This window comes from Salvelinus namaycush, chromosome 12 (genome assembly GCF_016432855.1).
Source record: "Salvelinus namaycush isolate Seneca chromosome 12, SaNama_1.0, whole genome shotgun sequence".
NCBI lineage: Eukaryota > Metazoa > Chordata > Actinopteri > Salmoniformes > Salmonidae > Salvelinus > Salvelinus namaycush.
The window spans coordinates 40,436,387-40,461,569 of NC_052318.1; the positions used below are offsets into that span (position 1 = coordinate 40,436,387).

General features: G+C 44.4%; 2 protein-coding genes across 3 annotated transcripts in view; both read left to right on the forward strand.

The window, feature by feature from the left end:
- The first annotated feature begins 706 nt into the window (after positions 1 to 706).
- gigyf1b (GRB10 interacting GYF protein 1b) lies at positions 707 to 17,984 on the forward strand. 2 transcript variants are annotated; one of them, XM_039005741.1, is made up of 24 exons: positions 707 to 986; positions 4,528 to 4,948; positions 5,170 to 5,234; positions 6,445 to 6,574; positions 6,966 to 7,061; positions 7,259 to 7,376; positions 8,944 to 9,058; positions 9,222 to 9,421; positions 9,517 to 9,701; positions 9,809 to 9,914; positions 10,012 to 10,167; positions 10,329 to 10,474; positions 10,609 to 10,849; positions 11,025 to 11,224; positions 11,507 to 11,604; positions 11,672 to 11,772; positions 12,272 to 12,345; positions 12,432 to 12,773; positions 13,096 to 13,271; positions 13,416 to 13,573; positions 13,734 to 13,903; positions 15,365 to 15,412; positions 15,557 to 15,665; positions 15,877 to 17,984. In XM_039005741.1, exons 3-24 carry the CDS (start codon positions 5,200 to 5,202, stop codon positions 15,942 to 15,944), a joined length of 3,072 nt encoding a protein of 1,023 aa, XP_038861669.1. In that variant the 5' UTR covers positions 707 to 986; positions 4,528 to 4,948; positions 5,170 to 5,199; the 3' UTR covers positions 15,945 to 17,984. The 2 variants fall into 2 exon arrangements, with proteins under 2 accessions (XP_038861669.1, XP_038861670.1); XM_039005742.1 differs by having other exon boundaries at positions 11,025 to 11,191.
- A 3,448-nt stretch (positions 17,985 to 21,432) lies between these two features.
- Positions 21,433 to 25,183, forward strand: part of LOC120057541 (ephrin-B3-like) — a 31,298-nt gene continuing 27,547 nt past the window's right edge. Inside the window, exon 1 of the mRNA XM_039006133.1 lies at positions 21,433 to 21,581. Coding sequence (XP_038862061.1) covers positions 21,433 to 21,581 — 149 coding nt within the window. The remainder of the gene's footprint in view (positions 21,582 to 25,183) is intronic.

Consider the following 25,183-nt stretch of genomic DNA (forward strand, 5'->3'; position numbering starts at 1 on the left):
TGTGTGTGTGTGTGTGTGTGTGTGAGAGAGAGAGAGAGAGAGAGAGAGAGAGAGAGAGAGAGAGAGAGAGAGAGAGAGAGAGAGAGAGAGAGAGAGAGAGGGGGGGAATACAGGCTATGTGCATACTGCCCACAAAATGAGGTGGAAACTGAGATGCACTTCCTAAACTCCTGCCAAATGTATAACCATATTAGAGACACATATTTCCCTCAGATTACACCACTCCACAAAGAATTTGAAAACAAAACCAATTTTGATAATTGGTGTGCCATCACAGCAGCAAGATTTGTGACCTGTTGCCACAAGAAAAGGGCAACCAGTGAAGAACAAACATTGCTGTAAATACACCCCATATTTATGTTTATTTATTTTCAATGTTGTGCTTTTTAACTACTTGCACATGGTTACAACTCTGTATATAGCCATAATATGACATTTGAAATGTCCATATTCCTTTGGAACTTTTGTGAGTGTAATATTTATTTTTTATTTCACTTTTGTTTATAATTTATTTCACTTGCTTTGGCACTGTAAACATATGTTTCCCATGCCAATAAAGCCGTTTGAACTGAATTGAGAGAGAGGCATGTTTATCCCACTCCAGCCCGAGAGGTGGCGGTTATCCACCAATAACTAGTTTGTCCATCGCGCAAATTCTTGACAGAAGAAAAAACACAGCTGTCAAATGAAGCAAGGAGGGCGGCCATTTTTCTAAAACACAAACAAGAAGAGAAAGCGAGTTGTGAGAATATTCGCAGCGTATGTTGGTCAGAGGAAAGTATAGCTAATTAATCAAACGTTCAACAAATAGTTGAAAGGAAGTAACATTAAGATATACAGATCGTTGCGAAATACATGTATATGTTAACTGGATTTAACTAGTTACATTTCAATTTCGGAAAATTTGCAGCTACCAGCTAGCTAGGTTGTAGATGGCTAGCTGGCTACTTGGCTGGCTAGCTAGTGCGACCAGCTTTCAACGAAAGGTGAGTGTCGAATTTGGAACAATTATGTACGCAAACGTTTTCTTCTGCAATGGAATATATTGCAATGTTTACTGCTTGGAATAATCTAACGTTCTCCTTTTTTTCATGTTGGATTGTGTCAAGATAGTTAACATTGTCCGCACACTGTGCAGCAATGTTAGCTACGTTAGGTAGTTAGGCATTCGTTAGTAAACAAGCTAACGTTAGCTAGGAAAGGGTACAGGCCAAAGCCGCGGGCTAAAGTTGAGATGTAGCCTGCGCGAGACGAGTGGGCGGAGTGGGTGAAGGGCTTCTCACTGCTTTCCATTGTTAATCCTCTTGTTAACTACTTACCTCTATTATTCAAATAGGTTAGCTAGCTAGTTACACATACGGTGGTACATTTTAGCAAGCTGGTTCAATTAGCTAAATGCTCTGACGCCACTTCAAATTAAACTCAAATGTTCACTGACATGCGCCTACTATCTGAAGTGATTTGTTCGAATGTGTAAATAGCTAACTGACAAGTTAGCTAAGAGTAAGATGGTGTGCCATCTAACGTTAGCCAAGTTAGCTAATTGTACCTGACTGAATCACTCGATGGTGAAGGAAGTTTCTGATGAACTCCACAACAACGGAGTGGAGCAGAGACCAGGCTTTGTGGAATTCTGCTCCGTGTACAGCGATTCGCACAAGATCAATACTAAAAAATAATCTATGATAAAATGCTTACTTTGTACGTATGTTTCTCCTCTGTGGTTGCGTGCCTTTTCATTAACTTTTAATTAAATACAACCACCGACTTGCCAGTTGATATTCAACTGGCATTTGCAGAGTTGCCATCTTGGAGCAACAGTAACCTAACAGTTGTATTTGATTAACGTTTACTGATGTAACTATGGATTTCAGAAAACATAGGTACGCAACTACAGAGGACAAACATAGGTACAAGGTAAGTGTTTCATAAAGTACTGACCTTGGGCGAATCGATGTAGTCTCAGCTGAATTCCACAAAGCCTGGTCTCTGCTCCACTCAGCTTTGGAGTTCATCAGGAACTTCCTTCACTGGAGTTTAGTCGGCTAATTTAATTGAAGTTATTAGATAACACCACTATTGCATTGAGTGCATTTTAGCTTTGCTAACTTTTATTTGAGCTAAATGGCAACGTTTGTGTATTGTCTCCGAAGAACAAGTTGGTTGTGACTTGTTTGTTATTGCAAAGTTAGCCAGCTAGCTAACTTAACTAGCCTATGTGTTAGTGTTTAGTTGCCATAGTTAGCTAGCTACTTTAGTTGGCTCTGAATAGTTTACAAACCGAGGTCAGGGTTAATGAAGTTGGCCTTCATCTCAATAGTGTTTGATTGCGGCCCAAGATTTGGGGTGTTCCCGCATGTAGGCATCCCTGCATCTGCAGGAACCACCCCCCCCCCCCCCCCCCCCCCCCCCCCCCCGCAGCCCATTGGTGTGTGCCTGTGTTTAAGTGACACTTGATATTCTGGATTTCCCCTGATTGTCAATGTGATTTAATGTGGTTCAAAAGGAAAATAAAAAGTATTATCAGGGTTTTTCGTTTAGGCTGTCATTGTAGTATAATGTGCAATGTTTTACCTTAAAATTGATGTGTTATCTGTTAGATAGCAGATGTAACAGGTATACCAGCCCTTCTCTTTATCAAAGCTGTGAGGAAATGATGTACTACATAAACAGACCCAAATGCCCTCGCCGTAATGTTAACAGAACTGCGGGAAAGCAGTGGTCAGCAGGCGGGGGCGAAGGACAGTCTACCTGTGTCCTGGCTAGCGAACTACCGGTGTTGCTCCCGCCTGTATAACGTTACCAGAGCACGTGCTTAAAATGGGCCAGTAAACGTATATAAAGGGGTTCAAGAACCCCCACGTGCAGGAACGCCCTGACTTGCTGCCCGCAATCACAATACTCAGTGGAGTTGAGTGGTGAGACGGCTACGTCGACTCGGCTACGTCGACTCGGTATCAGTCCATACTTGCAAAAATGTCCATTCTACCTATGTTTGTCCTGTTTTCTTTCGCTTCTGCAGTCTGTCGTTTTTGATAACTTAATTCTATGTGACCTGTGTCAAATTGCACCGTGCAATGACAGGGCTGATCCTTTGGCGTTAACAATGGCTGATCCTTTGGCGTTAACTCCCTTGCCGGAGTTTGTGTAAAATGCATTTATTTATTTTTTACTACAGATTGCAGCATCAGAAGAAAAAAAAGTTACAGGACAAATATAGGTACACATGAAAGAATGGACATTTTTACAAGTATCAACTGATAGACTTGATAGTAGTAGGAGGTAGGCTTCACTCTGCCAAAACTCATCGCCTCGCCACTCAACTCCATTGAGCATCGCGTAGTATGGATGCACATTTTAAGTAATTTCCCTATTCAAATAATATCAGGAAATTGCTTAGTTGAAAAACATGATAAAAAAAATAAAATCACCTTTGTTTATACTTGTTTGCTACATAGCAGCGGGGGGGGGGGGGGGTGGGTATAATTTGTGGAACGTTTCAACAGGAGTCTCTTCCAAAAATCTTTGTAAATAACATGGTTGCCAACAAACAACGCATACAAAGTTGTATAGCGGCAGAATAAGATGCCAGGTAGAGAGTGGGCAATTTTGTTGAGTTTTTCACTCACCACATTTATTCCGAAAATGTCTGTCCTCACTTAAGAATAAGCTACGTGATGAGTTGATGCCTATTCGGCAGATAGTTAGCTAGGTGAATTGATCATGCTACTTTGTATGCATTGTTTGTTGGCATCCTTGTTATTTACAAAGTTTTTGGAACAGATTCTTGTTGGAACGTTCCACAAATTATACCTACCCAGCAGTGGGAATTGGCAGGGACCTGCCTGTGGTGTGTGCATGGGAGAGAAAAAGTAGCCACTGACTCGCGCTAGTTAGACAAACTTGAAAATGTCATAGGTTGTCTATCATCCCATCTGGCAGTGCCGGTCTTTAATGTATCAAATCCATGTAAATAAAAAATACTTTAAAATAGCCAGGTGTTAGCTAGTTGAGGATATTTTTCTGCACTCCCCGTCCTTATCTACATCAACTCCATTCAGATTAAACACCTGTTGGTTACTGGTTGTAGCCTACTCTTTCTCATTTAGGTGACTTAATTCCATAATTTACATTACATTTAACATGGATTAGTGATCTCCCACTTTACATTGCTACACTCTGACTGTGGTGCCAACAACAACAAGCTACATGTGTGAAACCTGTGAAGGCTGTACGGTATGTCTTTTTATGGGGCGCAGGTCACAACTAACGGCGTAGTTGCGAATTCTTGGCTAGCCTTTATCTAAGCAAGGAGAAATGTACTGTGCATTTGTGGTCACATTGTACGAACGGTCAATGAAATGTATGCGACTAAAGTGAAAACCCTTCTCAGTTATAATAATCCTCTCTACCTTTCTGCAGATTTGGTCCGTATTCTTTGGATGCTGAACACTCAATTTGCCATTTTGTGAACACTGAATTGAATATCTTGTTCTCTCTGTCGCTCGCTTTCTGTTGTTTCCCCAGGTGTTTGGAGGAAAGGGAGGGAAAATAGACCCTGAGGAAATAATCAAGCAGGAGTAGGACAGTGAGAAGTGGAAGGAATAATACATGCCTGTGAAGATGACATTTGTCTCTCCCTGTGCAGCCACTGTTCTTCAAAATATTGCTTCATAGTCATTATTATGATCAACTCCAATGTTGATGTAATTGCTGGTGCTGTTTGTCCATGAAAATTTAGTTTTTGTTTATTTTTGATAGCTGTCACATTTGACCTCCTTCGTCACTTCACCCAACTCCTTTCCCTGAGCCTGGCAGCTATTTGCTCAGCATATCAAATTTGTGTGGTCTGAACAATCCCACTCTAAACCACTGCACACAGAAGAACCAAGTAGCCTTTAACTCCCTCATCGAATCTGGACGAAACTGGTCCAGTCCTCTGGACAAGGTTAGAGAGCTACTCACTCTGTAAAATTGCCCAGACAGATTGTGATAACGTTGTGTCATAGATGTGGATGTTGGGGATATATGTTATTTGGGACAAGTCTTTGAACTGTGTAGTACAAGATATAGTATTTTATTACTCCTGAAGTGGACAGTTGATTGTATGATTATGATGTGGCTCCATGTCATGATATGGTCTGACTGACACCCATGTTGTGCCAACAGAAGCCTTGAGCTCCAGTTGAAGAGAGGAGTATGACTGCTGAAACACTTAACTTCGGCCCAGAATGGTGACATATCTCTTCCTTCTCTAAAGTAGTCATTCCTTTTTCCTCCCTGCTTACCTTCCTAGCCCATAAATAACTCTTGTTTTTCATTGACTTGTTTTTCATTGACTTGATCTTATGTCAGTAAATTAAAGCACATCTTCACTATTTTAGGGCCCCCCCATACTCCCTGTCTTTCACGTCTCGCCTCCCCCTTAATCCCTGTCTTTCACGTCTCGCCTCCCCCTTACTCCCAGTCCTTCACGTCTCTCCCCCATACTCCTCGTCCTTCACGTCGTCTCTCCCCCCGTTACTCCACGTCCTTCACGTCGTCTCTCCCCCCGTTACTCCCCGTCCTTCACGTCGTCTCTCCCCCGTTACTCCCCGTCCTTCACGTCGTCTCTCCCCCGTTACTCCCCGTCCTTCACGTCTCCCCCGTTACTCCCCGTCCTTCACGTCTCCCCCGTTACTCCCCGTCTTTCATGTCTCCCCCGTTACTTCACGTTTCTCCCCCGTTAGTCCCCGTCCTTCACGTCTCTCCCCCGTTACTCCCCGTCATTCACGTCTCTCCCCCGTTACTCCCCGTCCTTCACGTCTCTCCCCTGTTACTCCCCGTCCTTCACGTCTGTCCTCCCCGTTACTCCTTCTTTCACTTCTCTCCTCCCTCCTTTCTTCCTCATTTACTCCTTCTCAACACCAGCGAACACACTGCATTCTTTCCTTCCACATTTTCTCCTTCCCCATTGTCTTGTTTTCAGAATGAGTGCATGACCTGTCATTTAAAATTTTAGAATATACAGAAAAGAGAAATAATTTTGTTTTCAACTTGTATATAGCGAACTTAAATAATAGGATGCCTCCAGTTCTCCTTGAGAAATGCCTCACTCGGGATGTTTTTGCAACTTGGACTTCTCATCCCTCCAATCATTCAATAGAACACCACAAACATAAATTATTGCTATGTTGCCAACAACTCGACATATCCAGATTGTACTAAAAGCTAATCCTCACCCGTGGTGTATTGTGTACTGTATTTTCATTTTGCTCCTGCTTGTTGCCCTTAGTTGTCTAGGGGAAGATAATGGGCGATGCATATCCAACCTAAACTTGAGGTGAAGATAAATAAATGGATATGCTCATACACATGGCCCAGTACTATTATGTCAGTAATAATGATTGCATTTGAAGTGTTATTGATGCATGGATTGTACTTATGGTGATTTCTTGTCCCCAGGCTCCGTGCACTATCCAGAGGGGGGGGTGTGACGTCCCCCCCTCCTTCTCCAGCCATGCCAAAGTCCAAGTTGGCTGATTACCGCTATGGCCGCGAGGAGATGCTAGCACTTTATATCAAAGATAACAAGGTGAGCTTATGTACAGTAATGTGTGATTCACTCTTTTTTAATGAAGATTCCAATACAGGTGTTTATATTAAAGATTGCTGGCTGGCTATGACTAATGGACATGAAGTAGTGCTGCGACGATGCCAGTATTCCAATATTTTTTTCCATGGCAAAAAGGACAACACGAAGCAGACAACTCTTTGGTCTTTTAAAAACCTGCTCTATGCAAAATATTGTGTGCTTAAACTTGGAAAGTATGCCTCTGGATGACCACGTCTGTTTCCCACAATAGGGCTGTTTTCTTGAAGTTTAGTCCGCTTCGTGTTTTGTTTCCTTGCCACGATACTAACGAGTATCACGATACTGGTATCGTCCCAGCCCTAGTATGAAGTAAAGCAAACTGTGTTGTCAGCCCCCAGAGGACATGCAGGATAAGGAGTTTGCTGCTATCATGCAGGATGAGCCTGTGCAGCCTTTGGCCCTGGAGCCTCTAACTGAGGAGGAGCAGGTGAGACTGCAGGAGATATAGGAGCTGTTAGTGAGTCAGAGGTTCACCGCTTTGATGCACTGAAGCATTCAACTCTCATCTCAGCTCTTAGATGCTACTTTTACCCACAATGTGCTGATCAGATCCTGCTTCACTGTAGGTTGACAAAACGTCATTCAGCGTTAACGTCATCGACCCTCCTGCCTTTTGTTCTGCAGAGAAACTTCTCCATGTCTGTGAACAGTGTGGCTGTGCTGAGGCTGATGGGAAAGGGAGGCGGGGCTGCCCCTGTAGGCGTGGCTAGGGGCCGTGGAGGATGCATCAGAGGAGGTAGAGGTCAGTCACCACCTGGAGTGATCAGGACGGTGCAACTCTACATATAGAAATGTATTCACTAACCAGCAGATCAGACCCGCTTACATACAGCTGCACTAGGGTCGGACAGGCTTCTTGTGTAGAATTAAACACTGCGGCGCCGGTGCGAGATATGGCTCGGAAAACACACCTCGATCCAGGGATGAGAAATGCATTGTACTCTGAATTGTCCCATTTAAAACCTCTACGGGATTGGTGCCCCTAAACTGGGACGGTTGTTACTAACGTGTGCTAATGTGACTAGAATATTGTATGCAACAGACAACTTTCTGGGACTTAGACATGTCTTTTATGTGGGCAGAAAGCTTAAATTCTTGTTTATCCAGCTGCAGTGTCCAATTAACAGTAGCTATTACAGTGAAAAAATACTATGCTATTTGAGGAGAGTGCACAACACAACTTTTTATCAAGGCGACTTGTTTGATGCATTCACCTCTGAAGGTAAATGATGTACTTCAATAATCTTGCTCTGATTTGTCATCCAGAGGGTCCCGGAGATAAATTGTATCATAGTTTTGTTTGATAAAATACATTTTTATGTTCAAATGTAAGAACTGGGGTCTACAGTTTGACCCCACTGCTGTCTCTGGCTCCACATCCACCCCGCCCGGCCATCTAGTGTATAAGCTAATGATCCATCATGTATGACATTCCTGGGAGTGTGCAAACTTAAATGTTTTATTACCATAGCGTTTTGTATGTTCTCTATACTTATATACTTGAAAATGTATCAATTGACCAATTCGGCACATTTGGGAAAACTCCTGGCAGACTTGGTACACAATATTGTGTAGTAATGTAATCTGGATCAGTCTGAAACGTTGCACACACTGCTGCTGTCTGCTGGCCAAAATCTAAATTACACCTCTTGCATGTCAATGATTTAAAAAAAACACATGTTTTTTGTTTTGTATTATATTTGACCAGATCTGTTATATTCTCCTACATTAATTTCACATTGCCACAAACTTCAGTGTTTCCTTTCAAATGGTATCAAGAACATGCATGTCCTTGCTACAGGCAGTTAGATTTGGGTATGTAATTTTAGGCGGAAATTGAAAAAAAGGGTACATATCTCTTACACCGAGATTGAACGACTGCTTGTTTATTTGGAAAATTGCCCTTTTCGTTCTAATGCTTGGTAGCAGAAGCCACAGCAGTCATTTTGGAAATGGCAGTGTCAGCCAATCATCTCCTTTGTTGTTCAATGCGACATGGCATTCCATAATGGCTGCTGTAGCTACTGCTAACTAGCATGAGTATGAAAAGGGCAGTTTATTTAACTAGCAGTCGTTCAATCTCCTCAGTGTAACAGTTGAGATAATGGGACGACTTGGAGTACAGCGCATTTCTCATTCTTGGATTGAGATACGTTTTCTGCGCCATATCTCACGCCGGCTCTGCGGTTTCTTTATCTACACAGGAACCCCGTCCGACCCTAGTGGAGCTGTAAGCAAGCAGGTCAGATCTGCTGGCTATGTATTCTCCTGCTGAATGTGCCCTAGAATGGATTTATGTGTTTGGGTAGGGAGAGGGAGAGGTGAAGGTGCATTCTACCAAAGAGCTCCTGGAGGTCCTGATGAAGGAGAGGTGGGCTTCGGTCGTGGCCGAGAAATGCTCCGCAGCCAAAGCTGGGATGACCGGTAGGCTCACTGTCATGTTGCTTTCATTGTCCTAAACTACACTGCCGTCATCCCCAGATGGTTATCATTCAATCATATTGATGGTTATTGTGTGTGTTTAGTTTTCCATATTCTAGACTGAAGGTCTTAAACTATCCCGTTAACTGGTCTTTCCTTCTGTCAGAGCTGAGAGGCCAAGGTTTGAGAAGCCAATCAGGTGTGCTGAAGTAGTGCGTCCAGGGTTCGAAGAGGCGGGGCCTCTGGGCAGGAAGGACTCCTGGCGTGCCGACAGCGACAACTGGCGTACCCTCCGAGAGGAGGAGGAAGAGGCAGCAGCAGGAGGAGAGCAGCCAGCCTGGAGAGTTGCAGGATCCCGTCGTGATGGTACATACACGCATATAACCACTCATACACCCTCTACCCAGAATGCATTTGTGCATGTTTCCCCATGTCTGATGGAGACTCCCTCAACAACACAGATGGAGGTCCTCGTTCTGCAGGCTGGCGTGATCGTGGCGGCCGGAGGAAGTTTGAGTTTGACTTCCGTGACGGCGAGGGCCCCCGCAGGGAATCCGACAGGGACGGCCTTCCTGAGTGGTGCACCGAAGAGGAGGATGGAGAGATGGGAACCTTTGACTCCTCTGGGGCCTTCATGTGCATCAAGGTGCGTGTGTCTGTTGGCCTGCTGTCATATCCGTCTGTGTTTGTCAGTGTGTGTGTATTTGCATGTTATTTGTACGTCAATTCTGAGCCTTGTGCTTGTCCAAGCAGAAAGACTGTAAGGACACCATCACTGAAGAGGATCTGGAGTTTGAAGCTCTGGAGGAAGAGGAGGAGGAGAATGATCAGGGAGGCAAGGACAACTACGCTGACAGAGGTTAGACTGGATGCTTTCCCTGGCTTTAGTAAAACGATTAACAGAAGACTTTATATGCATTTATAGAAGACCTTCTCCCTCTACTCCTTTCATCTAGATGAATGTGAAGCAGCAGGTGAGGGAGAAGATAAGTACAAGACTCCTTCTCCTCCTGCCATCTCTGGCTCTCCACCTTCAGACCCTCTTCCTGCCCCCTGCGCCACACAGGCACCCATCTCCCATCCCGCCAAAACGAACTATGTGCCCGCTGAAGGTAAATATTGAATTACTGATGTTGTGAAGCATCTTCACTGTGTTTTGTGTGCATCAGTTGGTATCTGCTCCAGAAGATGTTTCACCTGTATGATCAGTAGTGGCCCTATTACAGTAGTACATGTTTCATCCTCTCTACCCCTGTTCTCTCTGGTCTCACAGGCTGCCCACTTCCAGAGAGGGGTGTGCAGCTCAGCCCAGACCCCCCCGCCACCACCTCCAGCCTGATGCCTCCTCCCTCCGGATCTCTCCTCCCTTCAACAGGGGGAGAAGCGGAGGAGGATGAAGGCATGAAGCACCTGCAACAGGTACGAGGCGGGTTGCATTACCCTGTAAATTTGATTGGACGGTCAATACCAGATCTATTGTCAGGCTTACGATTACGCTTGTATACTGGGGGAATGTGTGACGTAAATGTTCATATTCGTTTTCTCCCTTGTAGGAGGCTGAAAAGATGGTGGCCTCACTGCAGGACACGTCCCTTGAGGAGGAGTGTTTCACTCAAGCACTACAGGAGAGCCACACCATCACCTCTCACTCTCACACACACCCAGCCCCACACTCACACACGCACGCCGCTGGACACACACACTCTCACTCGACCCATAGGGACTGTGCCCTGCCCCTCTCCCACGAGGCAGCCATGAAGTGGTTCTACAAGGACCCCCAGGGAGAGATCCAAGGTAGACACATATACATTTTTAGATATATATGTGCACACACATACGTTCAGTGATTAAAAAAATAAATAATAATTCTACATTTATATACATATCACTACATGTTGCTTATAATATCTTACAGATACTTTATCACATTGTCATCTTGTTTTGGCATAACCATGTCTTCCCGGTCCAGGTCCCTTCTCCACAGTGGAGATGTGTGAGTGGTTCCAGGCCGGCTACTTCACCATGACCCTGCTGGTAAAGAGGGGTTGTGATGAGGGCTTCCAACCCCTGGGTGACGTCATCAAAATGTGGGGCCGCGTGCCCTTCTCCCCCGGCCCCTCCCCCCCGCCCCTCCTGGTGAGACAGCCCCCACCATCTCGGGGGTCCTCTGTGAGTCAACGAGCACATGTCTGTCTGGGTGTTTCTTGTTTCTGTTCACTGGTTGGTTGGTTAAGTACCGCAAAGGCAGATACTTGACTGTGGTAAACTTATTTTCTGTGAGGAATTTATAGCAGGGTACCTCATTGGCCTAGGCAAAATCTACTGAAGCGCTCCTGTAGCTCTAACATGTCTATCAGAGCAGATAATCAGTAGCATAGTGGTGTGCTTGGGTGTTGTCTGGAGCTGTGGTACGGTCAGTATGGTAACCCTGTAGGTCATGTTATTCTCTAGGGCAATATGGACCAGGAGCTGCTGAAGAAACATTTGGAGCAGGCAGCCACTGCAGCTCTATACCAGCAACTACAGATGAGGTTCCAGCACATGAACAGGTAGAGACACACACACACACACACACACACACAATGTATGTGAGTGTACTAATGTGTGTATTTACAGGAGTGGAGATTCTAGCATGATGCCCTCGATGAACAGGTCCATGTCAGTACCTGATAATGGGTCCATGTGGGACATGCATACCTCGGCCTCCCAGCAGTCAGGTACTGAAGAGGAACACGATGCATCCTCCCTGCTTCACATACACCTTTATATAAGCACACTTTATGCAGATGCGGTCAAATATATATTGGCACCCAGCGTGATTTGCTTTTTCCTCTAGAATAAATTTGAATTAAACTTTTTGTGTTCAAGAATATTTGATTTACAAATGCACAGGACAACAACCAAAGTCTAAACTCGTGTGACGATTTTTAACTTAATTAAAGTGGCCTCGGTAAAATGTTAAATTATCATTCATTTTGTTGGAGGCAACTGATTCTCAGCCATTGTAGTTTATCCTACTTGTAGTAATTTGCAGGTGCCTACATGGTAAAAAATAGCCTTTCAACCAGTTTTGAAGAGACTATTCTGTTCCAAACGCACTCAATATGTCATATCCGCCCACACTGATGCACCTCAGCTATACATATATTTATTCACACAGATGTCCTTGTACATATTGTCATTGTATGGCAGTAATGTGTTTGTGGCCCTTTCTAGGTGGTGAGGCCAACCTATGGGACTTAACCATGAGTCATTCCACTCAGGGGCCATCTCTGGAGCAGCTACAGAAGGTACTGTCTTTTCGTTTTCTCTCGGTCTCCCTGTCTCTCTCTGTCTGACTCTCTCTCTCTGTGTGTGTTCATCTGCTCTACCGCAGCTCCAGGACCGGCGTGAGGCTGAACTCAGGGCCAAGCGAGAGGAGGAGGAGCGGAAGCGGCAGGTCGAGAAGAGGAGGCAGCAGGAGGAACAGAAGAGGCGTGATGAGGAGGAACTGTACAGGCGTAAGCAGCAGTGTCGGCAGCAGCAGGAGCTGATCATGAAGCTGCTGCAGCAGGCCCAGCCCGGGGCCCCAGGGTGTGTCTCTGGGTCAGGGTGGAGTGGCTCCCAGGCCTCAGCCCTCTCCAAACAAGGCAAGAGCCTCGGCCTGCTGGAGCTGGAGACCGAGAGGCTACTCAAACAGCAGGCCCAGCACCAGAGGGCCCAGCATCAGAGAGAAAGGGTGAGAGACACACAACCCAACCCCAAAACCTTTACACGGGCTGTCCTGTCAAGTGTATTCCAATTCAAAGCAGGGATTAATTGACACAAGTAGTAGTTTCCTGAGAATAAATGTGTAATCTGAGGATATTTATTACAATGCCCATATGAATAAATTAAAAAGAATTCCCGTGTCAAATCGCCCGTTGGCAAACCCATCCCTTATGGGATTAATTGACACACAAACGTAACAATAATTCACTGATCATTCAGTCATAATTCTTGTGGTGTTTTCTGCAGTGCGAACACTAGTAACCGATGTTCGTCTGTTCTCTCTCCCCCAGCATGGAGGCTTGTCTATGGGCCAGTGGGGTGAGGGGTCTGTGGGCATGTGGTCTGGTGGGGGCATGGAGCCCAAAGGCAGCTCTGGAGGGATGGGTGTCTGGGAGGAGGCTGTGAAGAACCAAAACAGCCTCCGCAATATGGGCATGAAGAACAGCCGCAGCAGCCCATCTCTCAGGTACTCCGCTCTGTGTGCGCGCTCACGCTGTGTGCATGTAAACCTCTGTTTAAAGCCGCACGTTAACATTTTGTATGCATGTAAACTGTTCGAAGGCCTACGTTTCTGTATGTGTGTAATGTTCGTTTCCGTGTCCCCCTGCAGTGAGCAGTACATGCTGAGGAAGAAGCGTACAGAGGAGGAGGACAAGCTGCTGAAACTGCTGCAGGGCATGAAGCCCCAGGATGGCTTCACCACCTGGTGTGAACAGATGCTACACGCACTTAACACCTCCGCTAACAACTCCTCCTCCTCACTGGACGGTAACGAACGCACTCCTTTCCTAAATCGCTGGATCTGTCAAATGTCACCACTGACCTTCACACCTACACAAACATCTCCTTAGTTGCCTGACTCCAGCACTTGGCAATTCTCTTTCCCCCTTGGGTTAAGTGTAAATGTCTGTTGTCGTCCTCTGAGCAGTGGCAACCATCGTGGCCTACCTGAAGGAGGTGGAGTCTCCCTACGAGGTCCATGACTTTATCCGCTCCTACCTGGGCGACACCGTGGAAGCCAAAGAGTTCGCCAAACAGTTCCTGGAGCGCCGAGCCAAACAGAAAGCCAACCACCAGAGACAACAGCAGCAACAACAGGTGTGTGTTGTATGTATTCTGAACAAAAATATGAAGGTAACATGTAAAATGTTGGTTTCATGTGCTGAAATAAAAGATCCCAAAAATGTTCCATATACACAAAAGGCTTGTTTCTCTCAAATGTTGTGAACAAATGTTTACATCCCTGTTAGTAAGCATTTAGCCTTTGCCAAGATAATCCACCTACCAGACTGGTGTGGCATATCAAGAAGCTGATTAAACAGCATAATCATTACACAGGTGCACCTTGTGCAGGGGACAAAAGGCCACTCTAAAATGTGCAGTTTTGTGTCACAACACAATGCCAGAGATGTCTCAAGTTGAGGGAGCGTGCAATTGGCATGCTGACTGCAGGAATGTCCACCAGAGCTGTGGCCAGAGAATTTGTTAATTTATCTACCATAAGCCACCTTTGGCAGTATGTCCAACCGGCCTCAACCACAGACCATGTGTCACCATGCCAGCCCAGGACCTCCACATCCGGATTCATCACCTGCAGGATCATCTGAGACCAGCCACACAGACAGCTGATGAAACTGTGGGTTTGCGCATGCAAAGAATTTCTGCACAAACTGTCAGAAACCGTCTCAAGGAAGTTCATCTGCGTGCTCGTCGTTCTCACCAGTGTCTTGACCTGACTGCAGTTCGGTGTTGTAACTGGCTTCAGAGGACAAATGCTCACCTACGATGACCACTGGCATGCTGGAGAAGTGTGCTCTTCACGGATGAATCCTGCTTTCAACTGTACCGGGCAGATGGCGTTGTGTGGGCGAGCGGTTTGCTGATGTCAACATTGTAAACGGAGTGCCCCATGGTGGGGTTATGGTATGGGCTGGCATAAGCTATGGACAACGAAGCGATTGCATTTTATAAATGGAAATTTGAATGCAGAGATACCGTGACGAGATCCTGAGGCCCATTGTCGTGCCATTCATCCGCCGCCATCACCTCATGTTTCAGCATAATAATGCACGGCCCAATGTCGCAAGGATCTGAACACAATTCCTGGAAGCTGAAAATGTCCCAATTCTTCCATGGCCTGCATATACTCACCAGACGTGTCACCCGTTGAGCATGTTTGGGATGCTCTGGATCGACGTGTACATCGGCGTGTTCCAGTTCCTGACAATATCCAGCAACTTTGCAGTCATTGAGGAATGGGACAACGGTCCACAGGCCACAATCAACAGCCTGATCAACTATGTGAAGGAGATGTTGTGCTGCATGAGGCAAATGGTGGTCACACCAGACACCTTAAAAAAAAAATATATATATATATGCATCTGACCAACAGATGCATATGTTTATTCCCAATCATGTGAAATCCATAGATTACGGCCTAATTAATTTAAATTGACTGATTTCCTTAAATTAACTGTAAATTGTTGCATTTATATTTTCTGTGTGGTTGTGTATCCGTAGAAGACCTTATCAGTAACCACCATCCCTCTCCCTCACCAGCTATCAAAAGAAGTTTCAGGGCTGTCCATGAACAACTTTCCTATCCAGGTAGGCTCCATCCTCAGGTCATGACCATTTGGTCATCAACATGCGTTTGTTTTCTTGATGTAATCACATCTATACTCTTCTCATGCTATACACCACTTATTTGGTTGAGCAAAACCCCTATTATGATGTCCTCTCCCTATGTAGTCCATGTTCCAGGCAGCCCAGATGGGAAAGGGAGGAATGTATGACAGCCAGGCTGCAAAGATGAAGAAGAAACAGACCATGATGCTTCACTCTGACCCTAGCATCTTAGGTATTCAGACACTCGGTCAATAATAATACACGCAGTACATTTATTAAATGTCTCTCAGCACAGTAAAAACAAAACTGTACATGGAGTTCAAGTATTGTGTATTTGTGTGTGTATACCGGTAACCTGGGAGAGGGTAACTTTCCAACTGAAAGGTAGTAGATTCCATATTAGTTGTGGATATAGAGATGAACTGTGGTGTTTCGTCCTGCAGGATATTCATTCCTGGGCGCTGGGGAGAGAATGAACCTGGGCGAGATGGAAACAGTGGAGGATTATTGATCCACAGCATCTACCTGAATCCACCTGAGGCCTTACACCTGGATTAAAACACACACTGACACACACACAAACACTCACCTACACCCACACAGACAATGACGAATGTGCACTGCTGAGCTACTTTGCCCCCTCATAGATGAGGACCTGGTAAAGTAGTGTTTTCTCTCATCTCTGTGTGAGGAGGAGGGGGGGGGGGGGGGGGGTGCAGAGGAGTACCCTCCTGCACTTCTTACAGTTAAGCACCTTAAACTAAACTAATGCACTTTATCACGGGGTTTCAATATTTGAAATGAAGTTTTGCCAGTTTGTTTTCTTGTTTTTAGGATGCAAAATGTGCATATTGTGTCTACAATACGATTACACACGTGGATGTGTGTGCAAAAATACCTAAGGAACTGGAGGTTACATCTCCAATAATGTGGGGTGATGAGGATTTCTTTTGGAAAGTATGTTCTTTGTTTTCTTTAAAAAAAAAAGTTTTTATATAAAATGTAAAGCTATAAGAAATTGCATTTTATTAAGAAAAAAACTTGAAGGTTTGCACTTAGAAAAACAAAAAAAACTAGTTGTAGATAAGTAGTGGAAGAAATGATGTTTCTTTGAATGCTGGTGGGTTTGTGTGGTAGACTTAAAGCCTGCACAATTTTTATTGCTTACAGAGATGCATAAAAAGGCCATGTTTTTACTTTGTTCCATGAAACTTTTTTACTTTGAAGAATGTATGCAATGTGTGCCCATGTCAGATGTATATGAGTGATTGGTAGCCAATGAATGTGTGTGTTCTTTTGTACATGGAATCTGTGAGTGGAGAGGGCTCTTTTCAACCAATCTTTCACCAGCTCCTCATCCCCTAAATGACTTCATGAAGGTTTTTTGCTTTGGTGTCCAGTTACCTGACTGGCCGTCTGTGTTTTGTCATTGGTGCATTGCTGCCCTCATTCTCCTTCATGGTGAGTCACGATGGTCCATGGGCTCTGATTCGCTGATACAACTGTGAAAACAGATCTTATGATTCAAGGCAGATTTCCGAGGTGTATTTTACTGCAGTTAAGTCACTCTCGTTTAAAGAACCATGAAAAGTTCTGTTTAATCATTCTCTTCCTTGTGGTTATGAGAGTTGGTAAGACCAGAGTAGTCCCTTGCATTTTCCAAGGGGATCTATTGCCTTTAACGACATGTCAGTGTTGAGGTCTTGCTTTCCTGCTTCCAGGCAGTTTTGCAGACGATTGCCACTGCGTATGTTAACCCTAGTATTGATAGCTAGAGTCCTGTCTTTTTGTTGCTTTTTGAATAGAATGTCAGTTTTTAAACAAAGTGAAAGTATTTGGATTTGATATGGAGCACTTTTGAGGCTGCTACACTATTGTATTTTTATATTGTTTTAGTTTTTTTTTTTCCCTCTATGGTAATTATGTTTACCTAAAAATAAAATCAAAATCTGGGGGTGGAAATGAATGTATTCCAAAAACTGAAATGTACAATGGTGCATTGAGATGAAGCCAGACTTTAAACATCTTTTGGAGCTAATGAGTAGAGTTGTGCTGATGAAGTATTAGAATCCCTGAAGATGAGCTACTGTAAATGAAACCGAGGTGGACACGGCTGAACACTGCCTTCTCTTACTGCTCTCTGAGAAACTCTTCCTAATAAGATGAAGACATCTGTCCACCGCCATGTTGTCGTCCTCGATACAACACACACACACACGAGGAACTAGCATGGGAAATGTAGCAGTCGTTTTTTTTTTTTTGAAAAATGTGTCTCCTTTTTATCTTTGAATGTCTGGGTTGCTACTATTCATGAATGATCTCTTGCTTTTCCTCATTGCCTAAATCTTGTGACAATTGAGTTTTTGAAGATGTGGGCAGAGGAATGATCGGTACGTCATCAGCAAACTGAAACAATCTTCGCTTTAACCGGTCTGGATTATATTTTTAATGAAAAAAGAAAGGCCAAAAAAAAAAATTATGTATCAAGCAGAAAAGGAGAATGGATACTATTTTTGGGGGGCATCATTTGATGCCATTGGATGGAGAGAACCTGAGATGGGCAGTGAGGGGTCAAAAATCAGACTCCTTTCACTCTCTCTCTCCTTGTACCTCCAACAGAGACTTGTTCATCAGGCCGGCCTCCTGGCGTCCTTGCCCTGGCTGATTTCCCCCCCTTTTACAAAATGCTGTGCTACGTGTCTCATGGGGTTTGGCAGGCTGGGACCATGTGACTGGAGGCTGCCTGATGTTAAATGGACTTCTAAAGAGAATTATTGAATGTTCTAGAAAATGAACTACTATAATGGAAAGAACATATTTTTTTAAACACAGGCCTACAATTGGATCCCTTGAAATCCAAAACTACTGGACAATGGACTCATTGGTAAGGGTGGGGTCAGTCGTGAAGCTTGTTCATCTTGTGCTTTTGTTGGGTCTAGCTGAACATTTATCAAATCACAGAACTGAGTGTTGGGATATGGACAGGTTTTTTGACTGCGTATGATGCCCCCGTCTCCTTGTATTTACTCTTTTACTGGACAGTATTCCTCAAGGACTGCCTTTCCCTGGGCATTCTCCACAAGAAAAGACAACATTGAGGATGACCTTGACACAGAAGACCAGATTCTTCAGTATACCAGAACGATACTGCGCTGACCACCAGAGATTCACAGAAGGCAAGTTAACGATGTGACCATCTGTTTTTAGAAAGGGGCTCACTGGGGAAAATGTATATTCTTTGTTACAGATGTACTTTTTGTCGACTTTCTAGGTTACTATCTACCTGAAGTCCCACGTAGGACAGGTAGCGACACGGGAGAACTACATAAATTATTTGACTAGAGATCCTATTTAATAGGTTTGCTGTACCAATTGTAGTGATAGGTATTCAGTGGAGAGTTGGGTAATTAATAGCTTCTTCAGGATATGTGGCCATTTTAATGAGTTTGGACATTTAGGTATATCTGGATGTCTGGACAGCCCCTCTGTTCCTCATGCTATACCCAGGGGTTCTGGGATGTAATATTAGTTTATGAATCTATTATGATTGGGGTTACAGTGTTAAATCATCGTCTTAATAGTGTTGTTTCTGCAGGATACCTCATGGACACCACCACCTCATTGCTATGTCCATGTAGCGGCCTCTTTGCTGGACGACTTTCTGAGGTGTATTGGCGACTGAGGCCTGTGGGCTCTCATACCCTGTTGGACTGGGCTGTTCTGGACCACAGCTGGAAATGGGATGGTCTCAGAGGGGAGCAGACGGTAGAGGAGAGCCTCCCAGAAAGCAGCTTTGTCCCAGTCCTAGACTGAGGGTGAGATAGAACCCAGCTGGCTAAGGTCTCAATCAGGAGTTAATACACACCTTGTGAACATGGACTCTCAAAATGACTGAACATATACAACTATGCTCATGGCCTGTTACATTCACACACACACACGCGCGCGCACACACACATCTGGTTGGCAAGTTTCAACTCCTGGATGTAAATAGTGAACGATTAATTCCTCTTTACTCATTTTTGTTTGGTTATTTGGTTTTACTTGCCTTAAATGTACAGAATTAAATTGCCCATGTGTGATGTCCCCTTCCCCACCATCCCTAAGTAATATGCTTGACCTGGTGAAGTGTATCCAATGATTGCTGGCGTTGGTTTGGGACAACATTTGCCCTTCTAACAGAGCAGTACAATTGCAGTAATGGGGATTAAAGTGAGTGCTGTAAAAAAAAAAATATAATGCTAAAGCTATTAGAGGAATATCTGTCATGCAGAATTGGTTAATTCGTTTTGGGGGAAATGTTATGTGTTTTGACTCTTTTGCTGCTCGACCACAGCAGAATTTGAGATGGGGAGGGGGGGCATTGTGTATATAGTTTTCCTTTTGAATAGACGTGTTACAGAATAAATAAACTGTGTGGAATGCAATATGAATGTGTTGTCATTACTACGCTATTACATATTGTTTTAAAGGGAAGACCGACTAACAGGACGTCCTTTCCCGACGATTCCACAAGTTGAATTGCCGCTGTTCGTCGACGCTCAGCTGGTGATCTACTGCGCACATCCGACGTTCTTGGTGGTCGGTCTTACCTCTTATATCTCACCAAAGACTACAATATGTGATATTACGCTGCCTGCGGTTTTAAATGTTGCCCACGTGGGGGCATGGTAGGTTCAGTTTTGTTGTCCTATACTCTGCACTTTACTCCGCTCTTTTCTGCTTTCCCAATCATGAAACTACTGGAAATGAGTCGCTGAGTTATATTATAAATGAATAGCATCTGTTACAGAATAACGGCTGGGGGAGCTACAAGCTTGTTACTACACATCGGGCATTTCTTAACCAACATTTGACACGGCATCTGCCACAATATTTGGGGCAAAATATGTTGGTTATAGGCTACATGCCCTTTCACTATGTTCCTTGGCCACTGTCGGCATTAGACAATCCGAAGTCTACCTGTCGCTGCCATAATGGCGAAAGGAGGAAATACATGCGGGAAGTTGTTCCGATTCGTGTGTTATACTGATTTAGAGGGCATTTTTCATCAGTTTGAGTGGTGATAATAGTACGGGGGTCTCCCAGAGCTACACTCTGGAACACAAGTAGTCTTGCATAGCATGGGCTACTGCACGCCATCCCTATACCTAGCTACTATATCAGTGTGCAGCATAGTACGAGGTTGAGAGAGAGAGAGAAGGATGCAACGAACATAAAGCAGTATTGGGAACAGAAGAGACATCTCAGGAAATATTCAGTGACTGTCTGTCCTTTTTGAAGTTTGACCGAAGAAGTTTGACTTGATTTGGTTTAATGCCAAGATTGTGCCATAATAGCGGAAAGGATAAATGACGGGTAGAATGGGCATTGTTTTGTGCGCTAAGACGCAGAAGGAATAACAATGGAGAAAGCGATAAAAGCCTTAATGCGTTAAGCATTCAAGTGCACAGCGAATAGGCGATGATCAACTTGGGTCAGCGAATGTTTTCTTATACAACATTGGACTAGGCTGTATGAATCAGGGACATTTGAGCAAGCAAACCAGTGCATCTGCGGGGCAAGGTAGGCAATGGCACTTTGCCAATGAAGATAAACGCCCGCGATCCAAAATTACGCTTCCAAAGTGGTAGAAGGCGTTTACTCCGATATTCGCGACCTTCAACGCATTTGCATTTGTCTGGAGAGGTGACATTTAGGAGAGAGGATGGACATAGGCTTTGTCATGCAATAATGTCCATAATTGCTGGACACGTTTCAAACCAGAAAGCTACATATTGCCACTAATGCACTTTAAACTCAAGAGGTTGACATTGTATCTCTTCACACATTCCAACTACTCTGAATGTTGTTTTCTGATTGATTTTTAGTACGTTTTTTCTTATGCGGTTTCCGAAGTCGCACAATAGCTGTGCGCTTCCAGGGATTTAGTGAACTTCGTTCGCAGTCTCCAAACGATTCTTTGTCTGAATCGATTCTCCGTCACTTTTTGGGGTAAAATGGCAGGAGTGAGCCGAGGAGCAGGGATGGCTTTGGCGTTTTGGGACGGCTGTAATGGCTTGGGATTTATTTGTATCTTTCTTGTGGATCTACTGGGAATAGCTGCAGGTAACATGGAGCCTATTTACTGGAATACGTTGAACAAGAGGTACGTGGTTAAACGCTGTCATATAGACTAGTTTAGATGTATTTATAAGTCGTCGTCTATTCCCCTCCCCCCCCCCCCCCCCCCCCCCCCAAAAAAAACACATTGTCTGATTATGACTGACTGAATACATGTCACTCGTGTACACCGTGTCTTTATAGGCTGTCAGCGCGAAGAACTGTGCGTTATTTAGGTGACATTGCAGTCCGGCAGAGTGGCCTTTGGAGAAAGATATTGAACGCAACAATACAACTACCAACTCATGGGGAACATGCGCACCTTGGAGACACCGATTCTTTTGTAAGCTTCGATTTCAGGTCTCTAATGAAATGAGTTCACTCAATATCCAACTCTACATTAGGCTAAGCTACTTGTTGCTGGTGGAGGTGAATAGTGGTGGTGGGGACACTTGACTTCATTGGAGAGGATTACAGTCGAGGAAGACGGGAGTCTCCTGGCACATAATGTCCAGCGAGGTCGGACACGGGTTCTATTCAACAGAGATGGGTGTCCTGCAGGGTTGGGCTTAATTTTGAATATAATTGAGAATATATCAAATTCCAATGCAATTCTTGAATTTGAATTGAAATAGTAAACGGGGTACAGAATTCAAATTTGAATAAAGGAAATATAATTAAAATCAAATGTCACTTCAAGGCCTAGTCTATACAAATTTAAATGTTGTACATAGAACATGCATATAAAATGTTAAATGTGAATATTCTAAGTTATTATATTTCATTAATCACTTACATTTGAATGATATATTTACCAGAATGCCTTAGTTCAACCCTCAAGTTGACCCCTTGGCTTTCAAACAGAAGCCAAACAAATGAAATGGTGCTGGAAATATAATGGTCTATGCTAAGCAATAAGTTAAAAGATTATATGAACATTTGTTTCCAGAGCAAAGTGATGCACTACACGACCAAAACTATGTGGACATCTCTTCCCAAAATCATGGGCATTAACATGGAGTTGGTCCCCCCTTTGCTGCTATAACAGCCTCCACTCTTCTGGGAAGGGTTTCCACTAGGTGTTGGAACATTGCTGCAGGGACTTGCCTCCAATCAGCCACGAGCATTAGTGAGGTCAGGCACTGATGTTGGGCGATTAGGCCTGGCTCGCAGCGTTCCAATTCATCCCAAAGGTTTTTGATGGGGTTGAGGTCAGGGCTCTGTGCAGGCCAGTCAAGTTCTTCCACACCAATCTCGACAAACCATTTCTGTATGGACCTCGCTTTGTGCTCGGGGGTATTGTCATGCTGAAACAGGAACGGGCCTTCCCTGAACTGTCGCCACAAAGTTGGAAGCACAGAATGGTCTAGAATGTCATTGTATGCTGTAGTATTACGATTTCCCTTTACTGCAACTAATAGGCTTAGTCCGAACCATGAAAAACAGCCCCAGACCATTGTTCCTCCTTCACCAAACTTTACAGTTGACGCTATGCATTCGGGCAGGTAGCGTTCTCCTGGCATCCCCCAAAGCCACATTCGTATATGAGACTGCCAGACGGTGAAGCGTGATTCATCACTCCAGAGAATGCGTTTCCACTGCTCCAGAGTCCAATTGCAGTGAGCTTTACACCACTCCAGCCGACGCTTGGCATTGCGCATGATGATCTTAGGCTTGTGTGCGGCTGCTCGGCCATGGAAACCCATTTCATGAAGCTCCCGACAAACAGTTATTATACTGACGTTGCTTCCAGAAGCAGTTTGGAACTCAGTTAGTGTTGCAACCGATGACAGACGACTTTTACGTGCTTCAGCAATCGTCTGTCCTGTTCTGTGAGCTTGTGTGTCCAACCACTTCGCGGCTGAGCCGTTGTTGCTCATAGATGTTTCCACGTCTTTGCTCTAGCAAGGATGAAATTTGACAAACTGACTTGTTGGAAAGGTGGCATCCTATGACAGTGCTACATTGAAAGTCACTGAGCTATTCAGTAAGGACATTCCACTGCCAATGTTAGTCTATTGAGATTGCATGGCTGTGTGCTCGAATTTATACACCTGTCAGCAACGGGTATGGCTGAAATAGCCAAATCCACTCATTTGAAGGTGTGTCCACATACTTTTGTATATATAGTGTATATTCTTTGGTATCTGGAAGTGTGACCTGTCAGATTCAATTAAACTCATGTTCTATTAGCGCGTTCATGTGCTAGTCGGAACTAGGAAACTCTGAAATTTCCGACGTGTTAATTTGTTGAACAAGGCACACGTATAACTACAGTAAGTTGGACATTTCAGAGCTTCCTAGTTCTGACTAGCACGTGAACACTGTATATGACTGAGTGGAATTTATTTAAATTGTATTGAATTAAATTCTACTTCCTGTGGGATGTGGCCAATTCGAATTTCAACTCATGAGTTGAATGGGAGTCAATTCCAAGATTCTGAAATGAGCCCAACCCTGGTGTCCTGTGCCTATAGTTCAATATAGACTAGTGTAAAACTATAGTCTACCTTTCTGACTGTAGAGAGAGCAAGCAGACCGCACTTGGGTTGTTAAGCGTGGGAATGCCTGTTTATGGAAGACGCTTATTATGTCAGGCTTGTGTCAGAGAGGGGGTGGTCTTCATGCATGATTGCACCCTCAAAGGGTCGCGTGCGTGCCCTCCGTGGTTTCGACCCTCCCCTCCCGCCTGCGCGGACTCATGCGGAGTTTGCGAATAGGGAATTATGAAAGCCAGTGAGAACTTGGCCTGGATTTGTCCAACGCTGTTCAAGCAAGCTCTTCTTTTGTCTCACCTATTGGCAAGCATGCAGTAATTGATTCATAAGCTAGGCCTTAATTTCTCTCTCGTGTGAGGACAGACACAGATACACAGTTGAACAATCAAAGAAGGTTTGATTAAATAGGCCTACAAGACATTGGCTATCCAAATCACCTTGTAGTTGTTAGGTTTCGTTTCCATAGACAGAATAGATACATGAACAAACTGCCCAAATGTCACTATAATTAATTAATTATGTATTCATGAGAGTTTTGTATAGTGAGTTGCAATAAGGGGTACAATTCTCAAGAAGAGTCAAGATGTTTAGAGTGGCTGGTTAAAGGAGGGAAATATGAAGAGATGGAAAGATGCAACCAAGAGATGGAGAGACAAAAATAGCCTAGAGTTAGGTCTGATGAAACAAACAGTCTTTTTAAGTGTGCCCAGATAGAGGGACACACTGAGTGTGAGCTCTGTGCTACTGCTGAGAATCTCTCATCCGTATGGAATCTAATGTTCCTCCGATATATGAAAAGGTCAAAGGGTTTACTCATGGCCTGTTAGACAGCTCTTCCTCAGACTCCTGATGGCCAAGACGACCAACACACACGACAGACAGACACACGCAATGAATACAGAAACATGTTCAGTACAGACATAGAAAATCACACACTCTAAACATGGATATAACATGAAGATGAGTGAGTGAGGAGTTAGGGAGTGCAGGGGGGCCCCCAGGTGGTGAGGGTAGGTAGCAACACATCTGCCACGCTGATCCTCAACACTGGAGTCCCTCAGGGGTGCGTGCTCAGTCCCCTCCTGTACTCTCTGTTCACCCACAACTGCATGGCCAGGCACGACTCCAACACCATTAAGTTTGCAGACGA